Source organism: Atractosteus spatula, chromosome 8 (assembly GCF_055471065.1).
Source record: "Atractosteus spatula isolate fAtrSpa1 chromosome 8, fAtrSpa1.hap1, whole genome shotgun sequence".
NCBI classification, from domain to species: domain Eukaryota; kingdom Metazoa; phylum Chordata; class Actinopteri; order Semionotiformes; family Lepisosteidae; genus Atractosteus; species Atractosteus spatula.
In genome coordinates this window covers 59,319,720-59,345,488 of record NC_142713.1, presented here as the reverse complement: position 1 = coordinate 59,345,488, position 25,769 = coordinate 59,319,720, and the positions used below count along the sequence as shown (strand labels likewise).

Below are 25,769 nucleotides of genomic sequence, written 5' to 3'. Positions count from 1 at the left end.
CGCCCTCTGGAGTAGAGGTAGATTTCAATGTGTGTTTGAGTTTTGATCCAGAGAGAAGGCACTGTGAGGGTTCAGATCGTAGGTGAGAGAGGCTGGGAGTTTAATAGTTTGATAGTGCGGGGGTAAAAACTGGTCTGTTTAGTCTGGTAGTCCGGGCCCGAATGCTCCGGTGCCGTTTTCCAGATGGTAGAGGGTCACGCAGTCTGTAGCTGGGGTGTGTGGGGTCTTTGATGATGCTTAGAGCTTTCCTCAAGCCCCGTCTGTCATAAATGTCCTGGATGGATGAATCTCTCCAATAAAAGAAATAAAAGAAACAACGACACAACGACGCGAACGCACAGGACACCGCCGGACCGCGCTGTCGCGAAGATTATCCGCCTCTGATGCTCTTCCTGAGAAAGTGGTGAGACTGGAGCTAGTTTCGGCCATGCCAATAGAGTATCTTCTGATTTCTCTGATCATTTCGTTTTGGATGGAGTAGATATAAAAGATTAAAAAATTGCAATAATAATTATATTAGGAACTTGTGCAATTCATATTTTATACCTTCCTGTGTCTCCTTTTGGAATACTATGTTTAGGAGTATAAACTGGAAATTAGTTTGGACAATTGATGATAGATACTGTCTTACAAATAAAGTTAAAGAAATCTCATTTACGATCGTTCATAGATTTTATCCTGTTAAATTGACACTTTCTAGATTTGAACATGAACAAGATGACTTCTGTGTATTTTGTAATAATGAGAAGGAATCTTTTTGACATTTGTTTGTTAACTGCATATATACAAAACCGTTTTGGACAGATGTTATTGTTCAACATTTAAAGGTAAATGTTAAATTGAAAGATTTTGATATTATTTTAGATTTTGTTAGATCTGATTTGGATAAAGGATATGTTTTTATCATTAATCTCCTAATTATTTAGACTCAATACTTCATCCACAGAAGTAAATGGTCTAATACTGCTCCCTCTATTCATGCTTTTAAAGGTGAATCTCTTTTTTATTTAAATTCTGTTAGAAATTTAAAGAATCAAAGGGCAAGGCACAATGGCAATATGTAAAACGATTCAGTTTTAGCTTTTAGAATTGTGAATTCCTCTGGCCGTTAAGTGTCTATTTCTGTATCTACAGTATTTTAATATTGTCTCCTTTTTTTGGGGGGGGGGGGGCGTATTTCTGGTGTTCAAATAAAAACGAATATACAAGTTAGGAAGAAGGAAACAAAAACAAAATAAAACCCCCCACATCAGTCGCCCTTAAGCGAACTGAGCGCCTGAACAGCCGTCCCGCAGGCTGGCGGCGGCGTCATCCGGAGCATCAGCGAGCGGGTCCCATTACATCACTTCGCCCGGCTCTGATTCGCTGAAGGTCGGAGATCCTGGAAGCAGCTCGCCCCGCTGTTCGGTCCACCGACTCTGACCCGTTACCCCCTCGGTTCCGCGGGCGCGGCAGGCACCGGGATGGCGGAGAGCGAGGCGGAGACCCCGAGCACCCCGATAGAGTTCGAGAGCAAATACTTCGAGTACAATGGCGTGCGGCTCCCTCCCTTCTGCCGGGGGAAGATGGAGGAGATCGCGAACTTCTCCCTCCGGAACAGTGACATATGGATCGTCACCTACCCCAAGTCAGGTACGCACGGCGCCGCACCCCCCAGACGCCCCAGCCGGCGAGGAGCGGCTCCGGGGGGTGCCGTCTTAGTTGACCTCCGCACCCGACCGATGCAGGAGGACAGAATCGCCATTGACCGATTTCCGTTTTTAATGCTGACACGGTTTCTGATGAAAGATGAAAGATGAAAGATTGCGTGTGGGTTTGGGATGGGTTCGGGTTCCCCCCCGTGGTTCAGTCATTCCCGGACCCCGAAGTACCGCCTGCATCATCGTGTTTCTGAAACACTTGTTACATTCTCCTTGTACGCAGTTTCGTTTCCATTATTTATATTTAATGTAGCGATGCCTTGAACGGCGCTTTTGCCTGCAGCGCCTAGCAAGAACAGTCTATAGGCTTTGGGGTATTTCAGCACGTCGAAAAAACGCGTTGAGCCAGAAGACGTATTTTTTTTTATCATTGATGTCATGATCGGCCCTGTTTAGCAATTTCATGTTCCAGAAGAATAATCTGTTCCTTGTTGGCGCGGAAAAGGCCCTGACTTTTAATGGGCTGTTTAGATTTATCTACCTAAATATAGGGACTAAGAGCCTTGTATACCTTATCCCTGTGGTCTGAAGAGATAACAGACGCGCACATGCGTCATTTTGAATAGAGTCCAACCGGATTTTTAATTATTTGTTATAGGAACCTGCTGGCGTTCTTATTGTTTGATCTCTGGTTTTGAGTGGTGTTAAAACTTGACTTTCTAAACTCTAAGGGCTTCTTGGGATCCCTCTTGACAATTGTGATAACTTGTGTTACTAAATATGCAGTGAAGGCGTTCAGATAATGATGAGGCCTGCTCAACCCATGACATCCATCAACAGAAGCCCACGGTGTGTGTGTTGAAGCCAGTGGCCGAGTCTGTGATCGTAGGAGCACAGGAAAGGCTGCTGGCCGGAAAAGCTGTTTGGCCATGCAGCGGGCTGGGAACTGAGCCTGCAGTCAGCAGTCTGTTCGGAGGCTCTGGGAAGCATGAGATCTCGGTCAGGGAAATAAGAGTTTCGTATGGCTACCACACAACCGGAACAATTAAAGTGCCGTCCTTGTTCATGAACTGAAATGAGAATAATGCTGCTACAGTATGCTCTTTCTAATCGTAGAAAGGGGTTTTGTTGTAGTGCGAGGATGTTGTGGGTTTGGTCGGAGTTGTCTCCATTACTGCACTGTGTTTGTGTGGGCGATGTGCTTGCAGGGAGGCCTTGATCCTGTAGTTAATCGTGCACAGCTCCTGGCAGTCATAGCCAGGGAGCACAGAGGTAGGCTCCTGTTCCACCGCAGTGGTGACGCTTTAGACTGAGGCGATCTTCCACTGAGAAGACCCCACTCTGACCCCTGCGCACACGGTGCCTGCAGGTAGCTTCTGGGGACCCTCTTTAGTGCTTCACAACTGTGGACTGAGCTTCACAGATATAAAATCCTGTTTCCTGTCCTTGATGTGGTGTTTAAAAAGAATCACTGAAAGGACACACAGCTGTGCAGAGATTGTCTTCTGGAAAACAGAAAGCATCTCAGAGATGCTGCTTCAGTCTCTTAATGAGGTGTTCGAGAAGCTTTAGGGCAAAGTAGAAGCAGGTCTGTGTCGAACTGGGTAAATCAAGCTGTTGGTGAAAAAGCACTCTCATTCATCCTCCTCTTTAAGAACTGCATCGTGCCTGCACTGGCAGTTTTACTGACGCCCTCGGTTGCCATGGCATCCCAAGGACCCGGTCTCTCTGGACTGATTCCCATCCTCTCTCTGTGGAGAAAACAGGAACAGAGTTGTGCAGTTTGGCCTCCTTAGCCCTCAGCTTGACTAGTCCTGTACTGGAGCCTCTGCACCTCAGAACGTGACATCTGAGTGCTCTTTGGTTGCATATTAGATTTTAGAGTCCGAGCCTCGGCTGTCTGGAGTGCGCTGGTCATACGATATCCCGGAGTGCTGTGGTATACAGGCTGCCTAACTCTTCCATTATCAGAAAGCTTCTTGTGCTGGGGGGGGGGGGCAGCAATCCTGGCCTGGGGCCTGTCCTGCAGACACCGCGCAGGAGGACAGGCAGAGCAGCGCGCAGGAGGAGGGGCCAAGCAGTGCAGGAGGGGGGCCGAGCAGCGTGCAGGAGGAGGGGCCGAGCAGCGGCCAGGAGGGGGGAGGCTGAGCAGCCCGCAGGAGGAGGGGCCGAGCAGCGCGCAGGAAGAGGGGCCGAGCAGCGCGCAGGAGGAGGGGCCGAGCAGCGCAGGAGGGGGGCCGAGCAGCGAGCAGGAGGAGGGGCCGAGCAGCGTGCAGGAGGGGGGCCGAGCAGCGCGCAGGAGGAGGGACCGAGCAGCGCCCAGGAGGGGGGAGGCTGAGCAGCGCGCAGGAGGGGGGAGGCTGAGCAGCGCCCAGGAGGGGGGAGGCTGAGCAGCGCGCAGGAGGGGGGAGGCTGAGCAGCGCGCAGGAAGAGGGGCCTAGCAGCGCGCAGGAGGAGGGGCCGAGCAGCGGCCAGGAGGGGGGAGGCTGAGCAGCCCGCAGGAGGAGGGGCCGAGCAGCGCGCAGGAAGAGGGGCCGAGCAGCGCGCAGGAGGAGGGGCCGAGCAGCGCAGGAGGGGGGCCGAGCAGCGAGCAGGAGGAGGGGCCGAGCAGCGTGCAGGAGGGGGGCCGAGCAGCGCGCAGGAGGAGGGACCGAGCAGCGCCCAGGAGGGGGGAGGCTGAGCAGCGCGCAGGAGGGGGGAGGCTGAGCAGCGCCCAGGAGGGGGGAGGCTGAGCAGCGCGCAGGAGGGGGGAGGCTGAGCAGCGCGCAGGAAGAGGGGCCTAGCAGCGCGCAGGAGGAGGGGCCGAGCAGCGGCCAGGAGGGGGGAGGCTGAGCAGCCCGCAGGAGGAGGGGCCGAGCAGCGCGCAGGAGGGGGGCCGAGCAGCGAGCAGGAGGACGGGCAGAGCAGCGCGCAGGAGGAGGGGCCGAGCAGCACGCAGGAGGAGGGGCCGAGCAGCACGCAGGAGGAGGGAGGCTGAGCAGCGTGCAGGAGGGGGGAGGCTGAGCAGCGTGCAGGAGGAGGGAGGCTGAGCAGCGCGCAGGAAGAGGGGCCGAGCAGCGCGCAGGAGGAGGGGCCGAGCAGCGCAGGAGGGGGGCCGAGCAGCGAGCAGGAGGAGGGGCCGAGCAGCGCGCAGGAGGAGGGGCCGAGCAGCGCCCAGGAGGGGGGAGGCTGAGCAGCGCGCAGGAAGAGGGGCCGAGCAGCGCGGAGGAGGAGGGGCCAAGCAGCGTGCAGGAGGAGGGGCCGAGCAGCGCAGGAGGGGGGCCGAGCAGCGAGCAGGAGGAGGGGCCGAGCAGCGTGCAGGAGGGGGGCCGAGCAGCGCCCAGGAGGGGGGAGGCTGAGCAGCGCGCAGGAGGGGGGAGGCTGAGCAGCGCGCAGGAAGAGGGGCCTAGCAGCGCGCAGGAGGAGGGGCCGAGCAGCGGCCAGGAGGGGGGAGGCTGAGCAGCCCGCAGGAGGAGGGGCCGAGCAGCGTGCAGGAGGGGGGCCGAGCAGCGCGCAGGAGGAGGGGCCGAGCAGCGAAGGAGGGGGGCCGAGCAGCGAGCAGGAGGAGGGGCCGAGCAGTGTGCAGGAGGGGGGCCGAGCAGCGCGCAGGAGGAGGGGCCGAGCAGCGCCCAGGAGGGGGGAGGCTGAGCAGCGCGCAGGAAGAGGGGCCTAGCAGCGCGCAGGAGGATTGGCCGAGCAGCACGCAGGAGGAGGGGCCGAGCAGCGAGCAGGAGGGGGGAGGCTGAGCAGCGTGCAGGAGGAGGGAGGCTGAGCAGCGTGCAGGAAGAGGGGCCGAGCAGCGAGCAGGAGGAGGGGCCGAGCAGCGCCCAGGAGTGGGGAAGGCTGAGCAGCGCGCAGGAGGGGGGTCGAGCAGCGCGCAGGAGGTGGGGCCGAGCAGCACGCAGGAGGAGGGGGGCCGAGCAGCGAGCAGGAGGAGGGGCCGAGCAGCGTGCAGGAGGGGGGCCGAGCAGCGCGCAGGAGGAGGGGCCGAGCAGCGCGCAGGAGGGGGGAGGCTGAGCAGCGTGCAGGAGGGGGGGCCAAGCAGCACGCAGGAGGGGAGTGGCTGAGCAGCGAGCAGGAGGAGGGGTCGAGCAGCGAGCAGGAGGGGGGGCTGAGCAGCGCGCAGGAGTAGGGGCCGAGCAGCAAGGTGTTTATATACAGTGAGTGTTTTCTCAGCTCCTTCTCTGTCTACAGCAAAGCGCTTTGTCCCAGAGATGTAGAATCCTACCTGGCTGTTACTGCATTGCTCAGCAGTGGTGTGTGTGCAGAGAGATCAGTCACGCTAGGAGCAGCTTCCTCTTTCACTGAGGTTGCAGTTCTTGACTGAGCACGCAGAAGCTGTTCTGCAGCCCACAGAGAGGAGCTGTGTGACTCCTGTCACGTTGTGGATGATACACACACTGCAAAAATGTGTTTTCTTGAGCAATACACACAGTAACCATCAGCAGGTATGTACCGCAGGAGAGGTCAGCTCTCAGTTCTCAGTTCAGTACTTGACTGATTGGAACGTTTGAAGTCCTGGTGTGGCCTGGTGTGGCCTGGAGGCCTGGAGGCCTTGAATGGCGCCTACGTCTGGCCTCTGTGGTGATAATGGACTGAATCTCATTAAGAATCTCCTCTGTCTTATGGGATATGAATTCTGAAGCTTATGAAAGTAAATCTAAACAAATTAGATTACTTACTGTATACTGTTATCTACTTTGGGAAACATTTTATTCTGCTTCCAGCATGTCTGAAGTCCTCCTGGTGCTGGGACGAACAGTGAGGGATGTGATCTGTTCGTCTGATCAGCAGCGTTCCGGCATGACGCTGGGAACTCTGTGACCCTGCTGCAATTCAGGAAGTGGGAATGGAATGGTTACTATGCACTGAACAACTATTAACCCAGCTTAATTTTGTCCCACAAAATTTTCAATTCAAAATGCATCTTATGCAGCACAGTTCTATGGATAAAATGCTCTAATCACCCCATAATCAGCTTATGAAGCTTAACATTTTATAATTTTAGAACTAGGTAATGCATTTGATTGAAAATCATGTTAGCTTTTCAAACAAATGGCGATACTGGTGATTTTGTTTCATTTGTATTTCCTTTCCCAAATCTGGGCTCAATAATGAGTGATGTCTGCATCATGTATGTAATTGGACATGAAGTGCTTGTGAGAACTGTCTGGAGTGCAGAATCCAGACTGCAGTTGTGATGCTGGAAGCTGTTAGTATGATGAGATGATGATGCCAGTTCTGCACTGTGATTGCAGTGTTGGGGAGTGTGCGTGCCCTGTGACAGTTCTGCACTGTGATTGCAGTGTTGGGGAGTGTGTGTGCCCTGTGACAGTTCTGCACTGTGATTGCAGTGTTGGGGAGTGTGCGTGCCCTGTGACAGTTCTGCACTGTGATTGCATTGTTGGGGACTGTGTGTGCCCTGTGACAGGTCTGCACTGTCATTGCAGTGTTGGGGACTGTGCATGCCCTGTGACAGGTCTGCACTGTCATTGCAGTGTTGGGGAGTGTGAGTGCCCTGTGACAGTTCTGCACTGTGATTGCAGTGTTGGGGAGTGTGAGTGCCCTGTGACAGTCCTGCACTGTGATTGCAGTATTGGGGAGTGTGCATGCCCTGTGACAGTTCTGCACTGTGATTGCAGTGTTGGGGAGTGTGCGTACCCTGTGACAGGTCTGCACTGTGATTGCAGTGTTGGGGAGTGTGTGTGCTCTGTGACAGGTCTGCACTGTGATTGCAGTGTTGGGGAGTGTGCGTGCTCTTTGACAGTTCTGCACTGTGATTGCAGTGTTGGGGACTGTGCGTGCCCTGTGACAGGTCTGCACTTTGATTGCAGTGGTGGGGACTGTGCGTACCCTGTGACAGTTCTGCACTGTGATTGCAGTGTTGGGGAGTGTGCGTGCCCTGTGACAGGTCTGCACTGTGATTGCAGTGTTGGGGAGTGTGCGTGCCCTGTGACAGTTCTGCACTGTGATTGCAGTGTTGGGGAGTATGCGTGCCCTGTGACAGTTCTGCACTGTGATTGCAGTGTTGGGGACTGTGTGTGTCCTGTGACAGTTCTGCACTGTGATTGCAGTGTTGGGGACTGTGCGTGCCCTGTGACAGTTCTGCACTGTGATTGCAGTGTTGGGGAGTGTGCGTGCCCTGTGACAGGTCTGCACTGTGATTGCAGTGTTGGGGAGTGTGCGTGCCCTGTGACAGTTCTGCACTGTGATTGCAGTGTTGGGGAGTGTGCGTGCCCTGTGACAGGTCTGCACTTTGATTGCAGTGTTGGGGAGTGTGCGTACCCTGTGACAGGTCTGCACTGTGATTGCAGTGTTGGGGAGTGTGTGTGCTCTGTGACAGGTCTGCACTGTGATTGCAGTGTTGGGGAGTGTGCGTGCTCTGTGACAGTTCTGCACTGTGATTGCAGTGTTGGGGACTGTGCGTGCCCTGTGACAGGTCTGCACTTTGATTGCAGTGGTGGGGACTGTGCGTGCCCTGTGACAGGTCTGCACTGTGATTGCAGTGTTGGGGAGTGTGCGTGCCCTGTGACAGTTCTGCACTGTGATTGCAGTGTTGGGGAGTGTGCGTGCCCTGTGACAGTTCTGCACTGTGATTGCAGTGTTGGGGACTGTGTGTGTCCTGTGACAGTTCTGTACTGTGATTGCAGTGTTGGGGACTGTGCGTGCCCTGTGACAGGTCTGCACTGTCATTGCAGTGTTGGGGAGTGTGCGTGCCCTGTGACAGGTCTGCACTGTGATTGCAGTGTTGGGGAGTGTGCGTGCCCTGTGACAGTTCTGCACTGTGATTGCAGTGTTGGGGAGTGTGCGTGCCCTGTGACAGGTCTGCACTTTGATTGCAGTGTTGGGGAGTGTGCGTGCCCTGTGACAGGTCTGCACTGTGATTGCAGTGTTGGGGAGTGTGCGTGCCCTGTGACAGGTCTGCACTGTGATTGCAGTGTTGGGGAGTGTGCGTGCCCTGTGACAGTTCTGCACTGTGATTGCAGTGTTGGGGAGTGTGCGTGCCCTGTGACAGGTCTGCACTTTGATTGCAGTGTTGGGGAGTGTGCGTGCCCTGTGACAGGTCTGCACTGTGATTGCAGTGTTGGGGAGTGTGAGTGCCCTGTGACAGGTCTGCACTGTGATTGCAGTGTTGGGGACTGTGCGTGCCCTGTGACAGGTCTGCACTGTGATTGCAGTGTTGGGGACTGTGCGTGCCCTGTGACAGTTCTACACTGTGATTGCAGTGTTGGGGAGTGTGCGTGCCCTGTGACAGGTCTGCACTGTGATTGCAGTGTTGGGGAGTGTGCGTGCCCTGTGACAGGTCTGCACTGTGATTGCAGTGTTGGGGAGTGTGCGTGCCCTGTGACAGGTCTGCACTGTCATTGCAGTGTTGGGGACTGTGCGTGCCCTGTGACAGGTCTGCACTGTGATTGCAGTGTTGGGGACTGTGCGTGCCCTGTGACAGTTCTGCACTGTGATTGCAGTGTTGGGGAGTGTGCGTGCCCTGTGACAGGTCTGCACTGTGATTGCAGTGTTGGGGAGTGTGCGTGCCCTGTGACAGGTCTGCACTGTGATTGCAGTGTTGGGGAGTGTGCGTGCCCTGTGACAGTTCTGCACTGTGATTGCAGTGTTGGGGAGTGTGTGTGCTCTGTGACAGTTCTGGACTGTGATTGCAGTGTTGGGGAGTGTGCGTGCCCTGTGACAGTTCTGCACTGTGATTGCAGTGTTGGGGAGTGTGCGTGCCCTGTGACAGTTCTGCACTGTGATTGCAGTGTTGGGGAGTGTGCGTGCCCTGTGACAGGTCTGCACTGTGATTGCAGTACCTTTACTAACACTGCTGGGTCCCAGGCAGTGAGCACCTCTCCCAGCCCTGAAAAGCCTGATTGATCTGCTTTCCTCACCCAGACAACCCCTTCAAGCCTGTTGTTTTCCAGGTTTTTTTTTCGGTTCAGGATTTTCCCTTCGATCTGTTCGGGTCTGAAGTCTAAAGCAAAGCATAGTGATGGTGTATTTCCTCCTTATTACACAAGAAAAACAAAGTCTGCTCCTAGCACCTTTGACCATTGAGCCTACAGATGCCCCCCTCCCACCCAATCACATTTCCAGAGTCCGGCTGTGTGAAAGTGAAACTGGCTCCAGCACGGTACTTTGACACCTTGAGGCTGCTGAGGGGCGTGGCCTCATGCTCACCTGACCTGTTGGCGCTGTAGCTGTGTGTGAGGGTTCATAGGCCCAGAGCCTTTACAGGCCTCTTTGACTGGGAGTTCGACAGGACACCGGTCTTGAGTCATTAAGACTAGACTTGGCTTCACTAAATAAGTGAGCTGGGCTGGAAAGATGACCCCGGGCCCAGGACTGCAGGTCCTGTAGGAGGCACTGTTGCCCTGAAAAGCAAACCCAGTATCACAAAGTGACAGAGCAGACTGAGTAAAGAAGAACCAGAACAGCAAGCTATTTCGTCTCGTTTTTTTAACGAACTATATTTATTGATATTCATTTTTAGAACCTTTATGGTCACCACATCACCAAAAAAAAATATTGCTGTTCTGGAATCACTATAGAGAAGAGCCACCAGATGCAATCCCGGGCGTAGGGAACCATATGGCTGATCCACAATCCCCCTTCCTGGTTTCACTTCCAGGCAGTTTCTTCCGCAGGAAAAATCCCACCCAGAAAGTGTGACACCCCATCCCCACCCCCCCCAAAACGGATGTTTCTGTATTCAGATACAAGAATCAAAGTGTACATGAACTCCACACAGCCACACGGCATCGTGATCCTCTGCAGAAGACAGCGGTACCTCCACCAGCCTTCGGGGTTTGCTCTGAAGTACAGAGATGAGCCTGGAGAGATGTGGAACCAAGTGTTTTGGACAGGTGTAATAATAATAATAATTGCTTACACTTATATAGCGCTTTCCTGGACAGTCCGCTCAAAATACTTTACAGGTCATGGGGATCCCCTCCACCACCACCAGTGTGCAGCCCCACCTGGATGACGCGACGGCAGCCATAGTGCACCAGTACACTCTCCACATACCAGCTCTCAGTGGGGAGGAGAGCAGAGTGATGAAGCCAGTTCAGAGATGGGGGTTATTAGGAGGCCATGATTGGTAAAGTCCAGGGGGAAATTTGTCCAAGATACTGGGGTAACACCACTACTGTTTTTGAGAAGTACCCTGAGATTTTTAATGGCCACATAGAGTCAGGACCTTGGTTTTATATCTCATCTGAAGGATGGTGCCTTTTTACAGTATAGTGTCCCCGTCACTATACTGGGGCATTAGGACCCACACAGACAACAGGGTGAGCGCCCCCTACTGGTTCCACTAACACCTCTTCTAGAAGCAGCCTTTGTTTTTCCCAGGAGGTCTCCCATCCAGGTGCTGCCCAGGCTCACACCTGCTGGGCTCCAGTGGGCTGCCAGCTGTGAGTTGGCAAATGTGACCCCGATAAACCTCTACCAAGCAAGTGAAAGATTGAAGTGAGGAGAAAGAAAGGAGCTGCAGATTCTCACACAACACACACAGCCTCCTCTTCTGTGAAGCCTGGAGGAGGGCTTTGGCCTGGCCTGGGTCGGCATGGGCACCTCTGGAACTGTCCCATTCAATTGTAGTCGACACCAGGGAAATAACAAGACATCCCCAGGCTGGCCCAGTCAATCCCCTGATTGAAATGCCACTGAGCACCTCAATAAGTCAGAACACCTCATGAGCAAACAGTAACCTAAAGTGACTGCAGCAGAGCATCTGAAATGATTCCACCACGAGCCTGGTGAGCTCCATGGGGCACAGACTTCATGCAGTTATTGTCTCTAAGGTTTTTGGTACCAAATAATGAATTTTACACTCTGATATTTACTTAATAATTCAGCATAGGATATTCTTGGAAGCTGCTGTTTGCTCACAAAATCACTACTGACTAGGGGCTGACTGTGTTTGGCTATTGATTATTTCTGGAGCCAGGCCAAGTGTCTGGTGTATTTTTCAGCTCTGTACGTTCCTTACAACCCTTTTAAAGGAGGATCTATCTTCGCTGGCACAGCAGAAGTTCCTCTAATGCTGTATTTTGCGTGGCGTGAATTCAGAATGAATAATAAATGTTAAATGCATGTAGAGATTGCCTGATTTCTTACTGCTTCCAATTAACATTTGCGTATTTCTGTAAAACATCCATGGAAATAAACTGGGTTCAGGACAGCGGACAGCCATTATCATAAGTAATAATAATAATAATAATAATAATAATAATAATAATAATTGCTTACACTTATATAGTGCTTTTCTGGACAGTCCACTAAAAGCACTTTACAGGTCATGGGGATCCCCTCCACCACCACCAGTGTGCAGCCCTACCTGGATGATGTGATGGGAGCCATAGTGCACCAGTACTCTCACCACACATCAGCTATTAGTGAGGAGAGCAGAGTGATGGAGCCAGTTCATAGAGGGGGATTATTAGGAGGCCATGATTGGTAAGGGCCAATGCGAAATTTGGCCAGGACGCCGGGGTTACACCCCTACTCTTTTTGAGAAACGCCCTGGGATTTGTTTAATGACCACAGAGAGTCAGGACCTCAGTTTTACGTCTCACCCTAAGGACGGCGCCTGTTTACAGTATAGTGTCCCTGTCACTATACCGGGGCATTAGGACCCACATGGACCGCAGGGTGAGCGCCCCCTGCTGGCCCCACTAACACCTCTTCCAGCAGCAACCTTAGTGTTTCCCAGGAGGTCTCCCATCCAGGTACTGACCAGGCTCACACCTGCTGAGCTCCAGTGGGTTGTGACGTGAATTTGTTGAATAGAATTGAATGCCAGCAGGCTTGATATAACAGGCAGAGGCTCATTCCACATTGAGCAGTAGGAGGAAGGAGTACAGTGTTTCATGTGGAACATGAATGGAATATGTGTCTGCATGGGCTGCATGTTACTTTCGGTACGGTGTTCTGGTGTCCCGGGACTGACGGCTCTGTCCCCCCTGTGCTCAGGGACCAGCCTGCTGCAGGAGGTGGTGTACCTCGTGAGCCAGGGCGTGGACCCAGATGAGATCGGGCTGATGAACATCGACGAGCAGCTGCCTGTCCTGGAGTACCCCCAGCCGGGCCTCGACATCATCCAGGTACCGCGCCCCGTGGGCCTGGGCCCGCTCCCAGAGGCGGGATGTGGCACCACGCTCCTCTCTCCCTGTTCCACAGATGACTGAGCCCTCAGAGCTGGGAATGTGGCAGGAGGCTGGAAGCTCACTGCGTGCATGGCAGGTTTCCCTCCTCCTCCCCCTGCACGTTCCACAGAGCGCAGTGCAGCCCTTGTGAAAAGTAGTTACGGGGTAGAAACAGGTCTGATGTAACTGCAGTGTATAGAAGCCAGCCTTTCCCCCTCCAGACACTTCCCTGTTATTAGGAAGTGACTTGCAGAAAAACAGACATTTTGGAATGTGACACACAGTGGACGTTAAGAGCCCTTTTCTTGCTTTTGTTGATCTAAGCCGATCTTATCGGGTCGAAGCCGTTCCTGCAGTCTGGGGGCAGAGTCTGATGCACAGACGGGTGCTAAAGGTCAGAAGTCAGACCTGTGGGCAGTGGGCCACAGGAAACAGGTTTCCATGTCAGGGGTTCTGCTCTGCTGCTCTTTCAGGAGCTGACGTCTCCTCGCCTGATCAAAAGCCACCTGCCCTACCGGTTCCTGCCCACCGCCATGCACAACGGAGAGTCCAAGGTGAGGCTGCGCTGGCCGGACAGCAGAGCTGGGCACTGCAGGTTCTGAAACTTGCTCTGTGCCGCCGGCTGTTTCCAAGTCCAGTACGACCATTCGATATCACAGCATCCACAGTACACGGCCTACACACTGCCCAGGCCAGTCTGTTCACTGCTGAGGTTGGAGTATTCTCCAGATTCCAGCTGTTTTAACACTGCTCACTGCCTTTAGATGCTTGTCTGGAAAGAGATACAGGGTCTCCATAATAAGGACCCGCAGTGCTGGTATATTCCAGATGTATTCTTCCTCATTGGCGACAGTGGAAGTTTTTCAAGAAACGTGATGTCTGATGTCCGAAACAGGAATTGTAAGCTACAGTCCTGATTTGCATAGTTAGAGAACACTTCCCAAAGACCAGCAGGAATCGGGTTGTATTTTAAATTATTGGGTTTCTATAAAATGTTGCCATTTTTATTGATGCACAGAAAACTTTATTTGTTCTCAATGTCATTCCGAATGTGCCCAGCGAGCTATTGATGTAACAGCTGGAAGGTTGTGTTTTTACCATGTATCAGTCTGCCTTGTACATTCTGTAATACAAGAGGTCAGGCTAGCACAGACGTTCCAATATCTAGCGCACAATGGAAAGTTTTTTGCACAGCAGCTGGGTCTGTGTATCTCAGTGGTTTTTTTAACAAACACTTTTTGCTGGTCTTATGGTTTACAATGTGCCCTGGCCTTGTGTGTAGCTTCTAGAGCTGTGTCTGAGCTGCTGTGCTGTTTCCAGGTGATATACATGGCCAGGAACCCCAAAGACCTGGTGGTGTCCTACTATCAGTTCCACCGCTCCCTGCGCACCATGAGCTACAGGGGGACGTTTCAGGAGTTCTGCCGCCGGTTCATGAATGACAAGCGTGAGTATGAAGCAGTGCTCCACTTTCCTGGGAGCCTGGATAATGTAGTTTACTCCTGGTGAAATGTGTACGTGCTGCAGGCCTGGAGGTGTGGGACGTCAGCCTCACACAATGTCGATTAAGGAGCAACGTTAACACGTGTCTCTCCTCATGTCGCGGTTTATTTCAGCTGAACATGAACAAGTCATTGCAGCAGCTGGCCTGGGTAATGGGAAACGGGCAGCAGGAAAATAAGCAGCTAGACAGGGGGTGAGAGGGAGCTGAAGAAGTGATACTGTTGCAAGTCGGCTTACTCCTGTTGGAAAAAAGACCTGATGCCAGGCAGGGTTAGGGTACTCCTCGCGCTCTCCTGCCTGCCCCTGGCGAGTCCAAGGACGCAGCAGGCTGGTCCTGCATATTCTGGGCACAGGCTGGTCCTGTAGAGAGAAACAATGTCTCACAGTGTTTTCCCATCACACCTCTGTGTCGTCTCTCTCTTGCCGCAGTGGGGTATGGATCCTGGTTTGAGCACGTGCAGGAATTCTGGGAGCACCGAATGGACTCCAATGTGCTGTTCTTGAAATATGAAGATATGTACAAGGTACTGGAGTAACCTTACTTGTCTTATACGTGTCTGAGCATGCCAGCAGCCATATCACCCTGCAGCTTACAACTGGTAGTCCACTGCAGCTCAGCAGGTGTGAGCCTGGCCAGTACTTGGATGTGAGACCTCCTGGGGAAAAACTAAGGCTGCTGCTGGAAGAGGTGTTAGTGGGGCCAGTAGGGGGCGCTCACCCTGGGGTCTGTGTGGGTCCTAATGCCCCAGTACAGTGAGGGGGACACTATACTGTATAAAGATACCGTTCTTCGGATGAGAAGTAAAACCGAGGTCCTGACTCTCTGTGGTCATTAAAAATCCCCCTGGTTACTCTGGTGTTCTGGCCAAATTTCCCCCTGGCATTTACCAATCATGGCCTCCTAATAACCCCCATCTCTGAACTGGCTCCATCACTCTGCTCTCCTCCCCACTGAGAGCTGGTGTGTGGGGAGCGGACTGGTGCATCATCCAGGTGGGGCTGCACACCAGGGTGGTGGAGGGGATCCCCATGACCTGTAAAGAGCTTTGACTGGGGTGTATAGAAAAGCAATTTATAAGTGTCAGGAAGTATTATTGTTATTAGTCTTGTGATGCAGTGTGGATGCTGGCAGGCTGAGCTCTGTGTTGCCCCGACAGGACCTCGCGACCCTGGTGGAGCAGTTGGCGCGGTTCCTGGGCGTGTCGTGTGACAAGGCCCAGCTGGAGTCCATGGTGGAGAGCTGCCACCAGCTGATAGAGCAGTGCTGCAACCCGGAGACCCTCTCCATCTGCAGGGGTACGTCCTGCTGCCCCCCTGCCCCACGTGGGGTGACACAGGAAGAGAGTGGTAGGGCGGGGGGGTGCTCATGGCCATTGGCTTATCATGGCTGAATCATCAAAGAACCATGTAGGGTCTCTCCGATTATCACAGTTACAAAAAAAATGTCATCTAGAAGCAAAAAAATGGTTTAATTGCCCAGTCCCAATATACTAATCTAACTCAGATTTAGGTCTGTTCCTGGGCTTGTTGCCTTGCTTGGAGCAACATGTGCTGTGTACCGCCATTAGAGCAGTGTGTGAAAACTAGATAACATGATATTTCTTGTGAGAGATTTAAAAACGGCTGCCTCTTATTGGTTTTCTTCCCAATGCTAAATTTTGAGAAGCAAACAAATCTGCAGGTGCAATTCCTATCTGCAAAGGGACTGTAGTAACACCTGACCCGCCACTAGAGACCGCCGAAGGGAGGCCTCTACTGTAGATGGGCTCGTTGGGTGTCAATAGGTTCATTAATTATATTATTTGTTATGTGTTAAATTCTACATTCTCACATGGTATTAATCAGTGGTGTCAGTGGGCATTAGGAGCAGTGGTGGTGGGGGAACCTCTCTCGTGTTAGCCTTTGATGAGTGAGACCTGCAAAAACTCCTGCATGAAACCTCTTGCACTTCAAAGTTGCTGTCATCGTGGATTTTCAACATGCCCAGATTCCTGGAGCCAGCGTTTTTTAAAGATGGAGCCGGCTACAACCCCTTTACTAAAATATGTTGCAATATTGTTTTAACGAAAGTAATTTTAAAGAGTTTTTCCTCTTACCTCTGAAAGCAGCTAGGGCGATATCTGTCCCACAGTTTGAGCGCACATGAACCTGACTTCCCTTGGCAAGGAGATGTGCTGACTCTGCAGGTCTGGCTGACCTTCCACCTGGGTGTAGCCACAGCCACTGCCTGAGCTGCAATCAGGTTTATGGGCTCAGTTCAGCTGGCGGTGAGCTCTGCCCTGTCATGCCACCTCTTCAGATAGGCAGGGATGTCACATGGCAAGCTAGGATGCTCACTCTCCTGACCCCTTCAATATCGCACTGAGAACGTCTCAGTTTCAGTGTTGGTTTGAGTTGAGTTAGTCTTCCATTACAGTGCAAGATACAGTTTAGTGCAACCATAAATCTCACTGGACACACCTTTACCTTGCTAACCTGCTGTTATTACTGTATCATTCAGAATGTAAGAGAGGCTTCAGATGAGAGAAGGCCATTCAGACCTGCCCCGCGTTGCTCCTCCTCTCCTCTCCTGCCCCCCACTGCTCCCCCTCTTCTCCTGCCCCCTGCTCTCCTGCCCCTCTGCTGCTCCCCCTCCTCTCCTGCCCCTCCTGCCCCCTGCTCTCCTGCCCCTCTGCTGCTCCCCTTCCTCTCCTGCCCCCTGCTCTCTTGCCCCCTCTGCTGCTCCCCTTCTTCTCCTGCCCCCCTCTGCGTGGCTCTGTGGTTCAGGATCTGCCCCTGTGGCTGGAAGGTTGCTGGTTCAAATCCCGCAGCCGGCAGAGGAATCCTACTCCATTGGGCCCCTGAGCAAGGCCCTTAACCCCAACTGCTCCAGGGGCGCCGTATAAATGGCTGACCCAGCGCTCTGACCCCAAGTTTCTCTCCCTGTCTGTGTGTCTCATGGAGAGCAAGCTGGGGTCTGCGGAAAGACAAATTCCTAATGCAAGAAATTGTATATGGCCAATAAAGTCATCTTCTCTAATCTTATCTTATTACTGTATCATTCAGAACTTCAGACCACCCATCTTGTTTGGTTGCTAATAGTAAAAAAATACGGGGTACTAGTTTTGACAGCATGGATGGGAGGCTTGTTCCAGGCTCCTACTGTGTGAACAGTGCCTCCTGTTTTTAATTTTAAATGCGCTTCCCTCTACAAACTGAAACTTATATAAACGGAGGTACATGGCCTGATATGCAAGCCCGTTTCCCATGGTGTGCTTGTTTTTCTCAACTGTCCCTTCCAGGATACAGGATTATCCTATTAAATACAGGAATTCCAGCAGCACAAAGCCGAGTGTGCGGTGTATTACTGCCAGGTGGTACTCCGCCACCTGCTGGCCATTCTGGAGACAACAGAAAGGAGAGTGTGACGAGAAACGGCAGGGAGACTGAAAATCCCCAGAGCACGCCACTTTTATACGTGTATAGTGTTCGGTTATTTATTTTTTTCATGATGCAATCTCGTTAATATCATTATGATTTTGTTTTCTGCCATTCATAGGATCCTTTTTTACTCTGTGTTTTTAGTTTATGTTCGTACAGTTACTTTTAAAGATTATTGTCGTAACTAAATTGCATCATTTTGTTCATTTTTTTTTGCTTCATACTTTCTGACCTCCATGTGTTTATTGTTTATCGTTTATTTCTGTTAGATTTGTTTCCCCCTCCATTCCCTTTCTTTTAGTGCATGGATCACTTGAGTTGGAGAGGCGTTGACATTGGGCTGTAAAGTGCCAAGTCTGTAGGGGCTTGTTTCCTGCAGTCCTGCAGTAGAGGTGCAGGGGTGGGATCCAGCGCTCTGGTCGAGGTGAGTGGTGCTCCTGAGCTGTGCAGCGAGAGGCAGCGGTTTACTGCCCATGAGGACAGGCAGGAAGGCGTTCACAGTTCCTGCAAAGAGGAAACCACACTGCGCAGTGTTGTCAATTGTTTATTTTGTACACCTTTCAGTAAACTTAGAATCCCGCCGTACCCCGACATGGGAATCAGTTGGCACGTCTTCAAGAAGACCAGCACAAGATGAAAGATTCTGCAGCCCATCTCGTTTTGTTCAATGGGATCGATTTTTGGTGTACAAGTTCTCAAAAGATTTTGGTCTGTTTGGAAGTGGGAGTTGGATGGGGGCGTGTTGTGTCAGGTGCTGTTTTTCACCTTTTCTGCTTGTTTTACTCTGCAGCGTAGTAATTACCGGGGAACAGTAATTCATTCTCCATGAAGCTCCTTTATTTTCCCCTTATGCACTAGCAACAGGAAAGCCTCTTTAGATGTGTAATAAATACTGTGTGAGAGCCCGTCTGGGGGTGAAATGGCTTTCTGTTTGTTGGGTGCTAAATAAGAAAGCTTCTGAACGAGGTTAGTGCTATAATGGAAGTTGTCTTCCTGAAACCTGAGTAGAGCAGGTGTCTCGAACCCCTGCCCACCCTGTGGCCTGAGAGCTGAGAGCCCCCAGGGGAAGAGGCGCTCCTGTGACCCTGTTCTCTCTGTAACCCCGTTCACAGGGCGCGTGGGCCTGTGGAAGGACATCTTCACCGTCTCGATGAACGAGAAGTTCGACGCGGTCTACAAGCAGAAGATGGGCAAGTCGGACCTGACCTTCGACTTCAGCCTGTGAAGATCCTCCAGCTGCATGGAAACCACAGACCCGACTGCATCGCTTCCTCTTCCTACAAACCCGCTGGATCAGCTGGCTACTCCCATCTTGTGTCACAGCACGTAGACTTCAGTAGAGACTCCTGGATCTTCAGTTGCTGTTTTAATCTTACTGTATAATCAATCATTCATCTTTCTATTCTAGACATATGATGGTATATTTACCCAGCTTTGCATAAGCCAATGGCACTGCCCTGCATAATCGTTTTTTAGGAGGTGAATTTCAAGGTGTACTCCGGCATCCAGCTGTAATGGTTATTAAACAGGCCCCCGAAACATGATTCATTTTCCGTTCGCCAGTGTCAGTTGTTGCACGGTGTGCTGGAAGAATCTCAGGGTTCGACTGCTGCAGTAAAAGCCGGGCCTCCCAGGAACAGTGTTGAGATTCCCCTCGCCCCCCCCCCCCAGCAGCAGTGTGATGAGTCTGCCCTCGCGGACAGCACGCCTGCTGTGGCCCCTGCCGTTGGCTTTCCCAGGCTGCTGTGCGCAGAGCCAGGCCCTTGCGTGTGCCTGCTGCTCTGGAGCCTGGCCGCGGTCAGATTAACGCTGCCCACGCTGAAGCCATCTGCCCCCCCCCCGCCACCACAGCTGCTTTGCTAGGAAGTTCTGCTTTGAGAATTCCTGGAAATGCAGCCGGCCAGACGAACCGAACAGCGTGACCGTGGCGCAACCGCTTCCCCCCTTTCAGCCTGACCGCTGTTATGCTCATCTGCGGCGCCGCAGGCAGGGCAGCAAGGTGCCGTGACTCCCATCTCTGGCACAGCGCGGCCAGCCCCGACCCACCGCTCCACAGGACGTTCAGTCCGGCCTCGTGACGAACCCGCGTTACAGGAGCTGCCAGGGTCCCGCAGAGACGCGACCACAGGGCCACACGCTGAGCTGACCCCCGCTGTCGCTCTGCGACTGGACACTGCACCCCACCCTCAGACATGGCAGCCCAGCGTAAGGACCCTGCCCGCACCACATTATTGGGAAGATTCCTCTCTGGTGTCCATAGCGTCCTTGAACACTACACAGGCTGGAGGTCCCACCGGCCCCCTACTGCACAGTTAGACACTTTTGAATGTCTTTATGGTGTGGCTGTACATAGCTTGCCCAGATGTTGTCGGTGACGTTTCTAACGGCATGGCTAGACTCAATAGCACTTTTCTCCGTTACCTGGTCTGTTTTACTGGTGCACAGTTTCGGTTCTATTTTTTATATTGTTTGGTTATCGTGCACATTCCTATGCACTGTACTTTCCTTTCTGGCTTGCTGGTTTATTAATAAATAAGTCTTCGGCCCCCTGCGTCTTGTGATGTGTCACTTCCTAGAGCAGACAGAAGTAGCGAGGTGTTGTTATAAGGCGTCCGTTAAGAAACATATAACCTGACCATCAGTAGAAAATTATTCAATTAAAATCAATGTATTTTTATGCAGCGCCTTTCGCAACAAGCTTGCCCCCAAGGTGCTTAACAATGCAAGTGACCATTCATGTCCTGGATACAGAACAGAAAAGACCAGAAGACAATGGAGGAGAGGATCCAAAAACTCCTTAGTAAGGAGAAACAAAAACCTCTAGGGGTCCAAGGTCAACTGGCCGCCCAGCCCCCTTGGGCATGCTAACATTATACAATTAAAAAAAAGGAATTAATGAATAAGGGTATTAATCCATCCATCATGTCTTCTGTATGTCAGTACTCCATGCAGATCTCTGTAGACCAGCAAATTCTCCTAAATGAAAGCTATATCCACGATGTCCCTCTTGGATCCATCCAATTATCACTCATGCATGCATGTTTTTAGAAAAATAAAGTATACAGATTCTGGATACCGATGACATGTTTATGGAGTCCTTTTGACTGACTGAGTGGGATGACTGTAGCTTGCATGAGCACTGAACTGCCTCTTGAGTGAGGGAGCTGATTGTGCGCGGCTGAGGAGGTGATTCAGCCTGTTGAACGTCAAGCCCGGCGACCACCAAGGGGGGAAAAACACCGAGAGGAGCAACCGAGCCTCAGCAGTCCAGAGAACCGGTGCCGTGTGGCTTCAGCAGGTGGTGCAGCAAGCAGTGGAGAAGAGTCGGGGTTTTACACTGTCCAGCCCGGCGGACGGACTGCAGAACTGAAGAGGCCTGAGGGGAATCATTCTTGTGGCCGAAAGAGCAATCAAATGAGAAGGCCGAGGGACGAGCTGGGAAGGTGCGTGGCATCGAGGGCTCGGAGGCCAGTGAGCGGGCTCTTGCCTTGGCTGGGCTGGCCAAAGTAAATGGGACAGGAGCCCACCTGTACTGTACCTACACAGGAGCAAACCAGAATATAGATCTACGCGTAGGGCAGGAAGTGAAAACCTCACTGTGTGGAGCCTCACTGTGGACATCTGCTCATGCCTCTTAAGCCAGTGCTTTGTTTACCTGTTCCCAAGCCAAGTGCAGGCATTACCTGGGATTCCTGTGGCTTTTAATCTGGGAACCAGCGTTTTAGGAAAGTCTTTGGCTAAAGCTTTCTGGAAATCTAGATGGATCGTGTCTGTGCCTTGATGTTATGTAGTGTGCTTGTTGCTTGTCAGAAGAGCTCAAGCAAGGAAGTTAAAAGACACCATTCCCTTCTAAACTCACGCTGCCCGTCTCTCAAAGTGCTGTTGTTTTCTAAGCATTCTTTAGTTTTGTTTCCGTAACCCTACCGGCAACAGAAGTAAGACCATCTCCTAAAATGTCTTCTCTTTTTCAATGCATTGGCTTTTGCACACTTGCAATCCTTCGGTCGGTGACCCACTCTTTAATGAGAGCTGGAATGTCCTAATAAAAGGTGTATTGTTGATTAATTTATTTAGCGGTCACTGTCATCCAGAGCGATTTACACTTGCACCCTTTTGCAGGAAGTCTCGGTCGGGTGTTTCACATCTGGTGGAGCGCTTTGTCCAGGGGTACAACAGCAGTGTGAGCCCACAGCCTCCCAGCGACGAGTCCAGAGCTGCACTGCTGACGAATAGAGTCCTGAACCGTCTGTGAGGAACACCCCTCTTCCCCTCAAGGTCTGGCTGGGCGATCGGTTCACCCTGCTGCCCTTAACTGTATGTACCCTCAGTGTCAGTCATGCTGCAACTGCCCATTACTGACGGGACCTCCTTACCTGCGCAAAACGTGCTTTTAGCACCTTGACTGTTTCTCCTTCGGCGCCTGTTGCCAGTCTCACACGAGACTGACTCCGGCCCGTACGGCTGTTTTACTGTTGCAATACGCTGCGCTGTATCTCCTCGAATGCGATGTTGTGGAAAGTCTCCCTTCCTAGTGGGTTTGTTTCAGTCCCCGGGCGCTGCTCCATCCATCGCCCCTGAAACGCGAGCGGCGCCAGAGAGCGGCGCCTGCAGCGCCCCCGCAGCGGCCCCCCAGCGGGGGGGACGGGTTCGTGGTGCGCAGCCCGTCCATGCCCGGCGCCGCCTCTCCCTGCGCGCGTCGGGGCGGCCGGTCCGTGTCCACGGCAACCGCGGCGCGTCCCTGGCGACCGAGCTGGGAGGGGGCGGCGGCCCGCGAGGGGGAGGGGTTACCGGGTGAGTGCGCTTGCGGACGCGGCGCGGTCGCCAAACACAGACACCGCCGTGAACGGGAACCGTAATCTAATATAACATACAGACGTCCGGGACACCGGCACGGCGCGGCGTTGAGAGAGAGAGAGAGAGAGAGGTAAACGGGGTCCTTGTTAAAATAAGGTGTTAAAATAAGCTTCTGTGCCGGCTGGCCGAGCGATGGCCCGGGACAGCCCTTCACCGGGTCGAGAAAACCCCCATGAAAAATCGCCCCGCCACCGGTTTGGAGAGCAGCCCTTCCAGCAGCAGGCGGTAGACACCAAGCTGCCCAGCACAGGTGGTAGGTTTAGGCCGGGCGCTTGGAGGCAGGTTACCGGGTTGAGCAGAAAGTGAGGGTTGAAGGAGTTCGTTAGGTCAGTGAGGACTGTGGGCAAAGACGGGAGCTCGTCCTGGCGTCGGAGGCAGAGCAACATCTGTTCCTGAAATTGTGAATAATCCGCTTCATGCGGGGAAAAAAAAACACAAACATCTCCGTACCTAAACGAGATCGAGATTTAGAAGCTCGTCTCCCGAGCTGTTTTTTTTTTTTTTTTTTAAATGACCAGGTTTGAAACCGATGGGAGTACCGTAGCTGGCAACGCTTAAGGGTTGTTGAACGAGTTTTTTTCTGGGACTCGGCTGGTCATCGAGGGCCAGACTACTGTACGGCAGTGGTCTTCAAAACGAGGAGACACGGTTAATGTTCCCACTGGTGGGATCAGGTGATTCAGACCAACCTCGTCACCTGTGCAGGTGTGTCTAATTCCCCACTGCAGTGCAGTCACGCAGTCACGGGTGTCGGATGAAGTGTTCAGCGGATCCGCAGCGCTTCACACCCCACCTCAGTACTACAGGAGGGTCTCGCCAAGTGTGCTCTTGACCAAGCAGCTGCCTCGGGAAATTCAAACGGTTTCAGAGTTACAACGGCTAAATACAAGCACAGTTCAGTATTGAATAACAATGGCATTGAAGAGGTTTTAGATGCTAGAATAATTCAGGTGTGACAAGTGTCTGGGGCCCAACGGTACTCTACCAGTTGTATTTAAGGAACCAAGGGATGGTGTTGATGAGGCACTGACACAAAACTTCCAGATCGTGGTGATACCTGTTGACGGGAGAGAATCGCCAGTGTCGCGCTCATCCATCAAAAAGGCAATACAGCTGATGCAAGCAATCGTAGACCAGTATTGCATGTGATGTTACGGGAATTGGGATTACAACTAAACCAGAGAATCTCTGTGATCTATGTAAATAAGATCCTAGGGGATCGTCAATATCTGTTTAAAAGCATCAGGCCTCGCGGGGCAGTAGGAATTCCAGGAAATGTGAATCTTTGGACAGAGAACTGGTCCAGAGACAGGAGACAGAGGGACCCACACGGGGAGCTGTGATGAGTGGAGTAGCAGAGAAACCTGTGGAGGGATGACTGCTCGTCCTAATCTGTATCCAAGATCTAGTTTCTTGTATAGTTAGTAAATCATTCAAGTTCACAGGTGACACCATACCTGGAGGGCTAGCAGGCTAGCAAACAGTTATAAAAGCAGTAGCTGAAGTCCGGGACTGGGCAAGCATCAATGTTCAACATCGACGATCTAGACTCTTGTCTAGTTAGTACATTATTCAAGTTCACATATGACACCAAAACAGGAGGGTTAGCAAACACTGTAGAAGCAGCCAGCTGAATTCAAGACTTTGATAAAATGCCTACACTGCCTACACCGACAGGCAAAAAGAACTGAACGTTTTCTGTCTTGAACAGCCAGTACCCTGGCCTCCCTCTGGAAACAGCTGGATGAGATCCTAGAATCTATTGGGTACTAACTAGCAAACAGGCCAGATGGACTGAATGACCTCATCTCATTTGTAACCTTTCTCATTGTCTTTTTCTGTGCTTTTCTGTGCCAAATGCTTTGTGTTAAAAGTATTTAAATAAAATCTGTACGCTGGCTTAAAAAAAAAAAACTTAAAAATAAACAGAGTTTAACGACAGGAAATTGATTCCAGTTGTCAGATCACGTATACGCATACCTTAGCTTTGTGCAACAACCTGAAACTTTCAGGTACCATAAATAATATTATTGCTAAACATTTCTGTGTAGCAAAGTTTTATTTTTTAAAGAAAAAAAGCATTGTAATGAACAGTTATGGTTCTTTTTTATTTATGCTCCCTGTGGTATCACAGAAGTTCAAAAAGAGCCTCCGTCGTGACAGTCCGGGTCGCGAGTGGAGAGCTTCAGTGCCAGTGTGTGAGCTGCGCAGGAAGAAGTAAAGGTTAATTTCACGCTCAGAAACAGAAATGCAGTGTTTTTTCGGCTGCTGGGCCTTTTGATGAAATGGTATTTTTTTCTCTGTGCTTTTCAGTGTAGAATCAACCTTTACTTGTTCCTTATTCACATAATGAATAATAGTAATACAGTTATTCATTCTTTTGTGATTTTAGCTAAAGATTGAAAAGTGACTATTATTTTGAAAGAGCAATCAGAAATGTCTGTAGATCTGTTTGCCCAAGGCAGCGGACAGTGATGCAGTCAGTAAGAGAACAGACCTACTGCGAAACGTACAATATCACAAATACAATATCACCTGGCGTGTCTGCTCTAACACGTCTGTCAGTATTAAAGACCCATGCTCCATGCTCACCGTGCTGCAGGGTTTGTGGTTATGTTTTTAGGGGATCCCTTTAGGTTCTCTAAATGCTTACTCTACTTTCATGGTGTTTTACAAAAACTTTGAACAGTTGAGCAGATTGAAATCCATAAAACTGCTTTTGCTTTCCTGCTCCTGTGCGACGCACCATATTACTTTTCAGAAACCACAGTAAAAGAACTGTGGAGCGTGGAGATAGTACTCTGGAGCTGTGCTGTTTTTGGAAACTATCCTGCGTGTTTCAGCAAGGGAACAAACATGTACTTCTTGACATTCTGTCATTGGGTAAAGTTCGCTCTGTTCTTGTTGTTGCAGAAGAGCAGCCCGGCTGTGCTTCAGCCATGAGCGGTTCACTGGCAGCCAGCCCAGCTCTGGGCGACCTGCGCCCCGTTTCTCGAGGCATCGTCATCATCCCCAGACCGCGGTCTACTCACGAGAGGAAGTCCTCCTCCGTCAGGTCCGACTCGAGTAAGTTTCACCTGGGGCTGCTCCTGGCGGGACGCACACAGGTGGTGCAGGAATGTGCACCCTGATGTTGAGACTGTGAGATTGTGTCTGTAAGGATGTCGGGAGGAGCATCAGTGTGCTGTGCTCACATTCTGCCAACCTCAGGAATAGTTTACACACCATG

The 25,769-nt window shown here is 51.8% G+C and overlaps 2 protein-coding genes across 3 annotated transcripts in view; both read left to right on the top strand.

The window, feature by feature from the left end:
* The first annotated feature begins 1,213 nt into the window (after positions 1-1,213).
* Positions 1,214-20,238, top strand: sult4a1 (sulfotransferase family 4A, member 1). Of its 2 annotated transcripts, XR_016091458.1 has the most exons (8): positions 1,305-1,632; positions 12,591-12,721; positions 13,237-13,317; positions 14,084-14,210; positions 14,696-14,790; positions 15,424-15,562; positions 17,988-18,110; positions 18,799-20,238. XR_016091458.1 is itself a non-coding variant. In XM_088923158.1 (7 exons), the coding sequence occupies exons 1-7, from the start codon at positions 1,464-1,466 to the stop codon at positions 18,909-18,911; spliced, it is 855 nt and encodes a 284-aa protein (XP_088779284.1). In that variant the 5' UTR covers positions 1,214-1,463; the 3' UTR covers positions 18,912-20,238. The 2 variants fall into 2 exon arrangements, 1 of the variants encoding a protein (XP_088779284.1); XM_088923158.1 differs by lacking the exon at positions 17,988-18,110 and having other exon boundaries at positions 1,214-1,632.
* Positions 20,239-25,479: 5,241 nt separating this feature from the next.
* efcab6 (EF-hand calcium binding domain 6) overlaps positions 25,480-25,769 on the top strand; it is a 51,448-nt gene continuing 51,158 nt past the window's right edge. Inside the window, exon 1 of the mRNA XM_088923157.1 lies at positions 25,480-25,606. Coding sequence (XP_088779283.1) covers positions 25,480-25,606 — 127 coding nt within the window. The remainder of the gene's footprint in view (positions 25,607-25,769) is intronic.

Coding starts and splice junctions, on each gene's coding strand:
- sult4a1 (XM_088923158.1), top strand. CDS start 1,464: ATGGCGGAGAGCGAGGCGGAGACCCCGAGCACCCCGATAGAGTTCGAG. Junction 1,633..12,590: donor CGTCACCTACCCCAAGTCAG/GTACGCACGGCG, acceptor CCCTGTGCTCAG/GGACCAGCCTGCTGCAGGAG. Junction 14,211..14,695: donor CCGGTTCATGAATGACAAGC/GTGAGTATGAAG, acceptor CTCTTGCCGCAG/TGGGGTATGGATCCTGGTTT.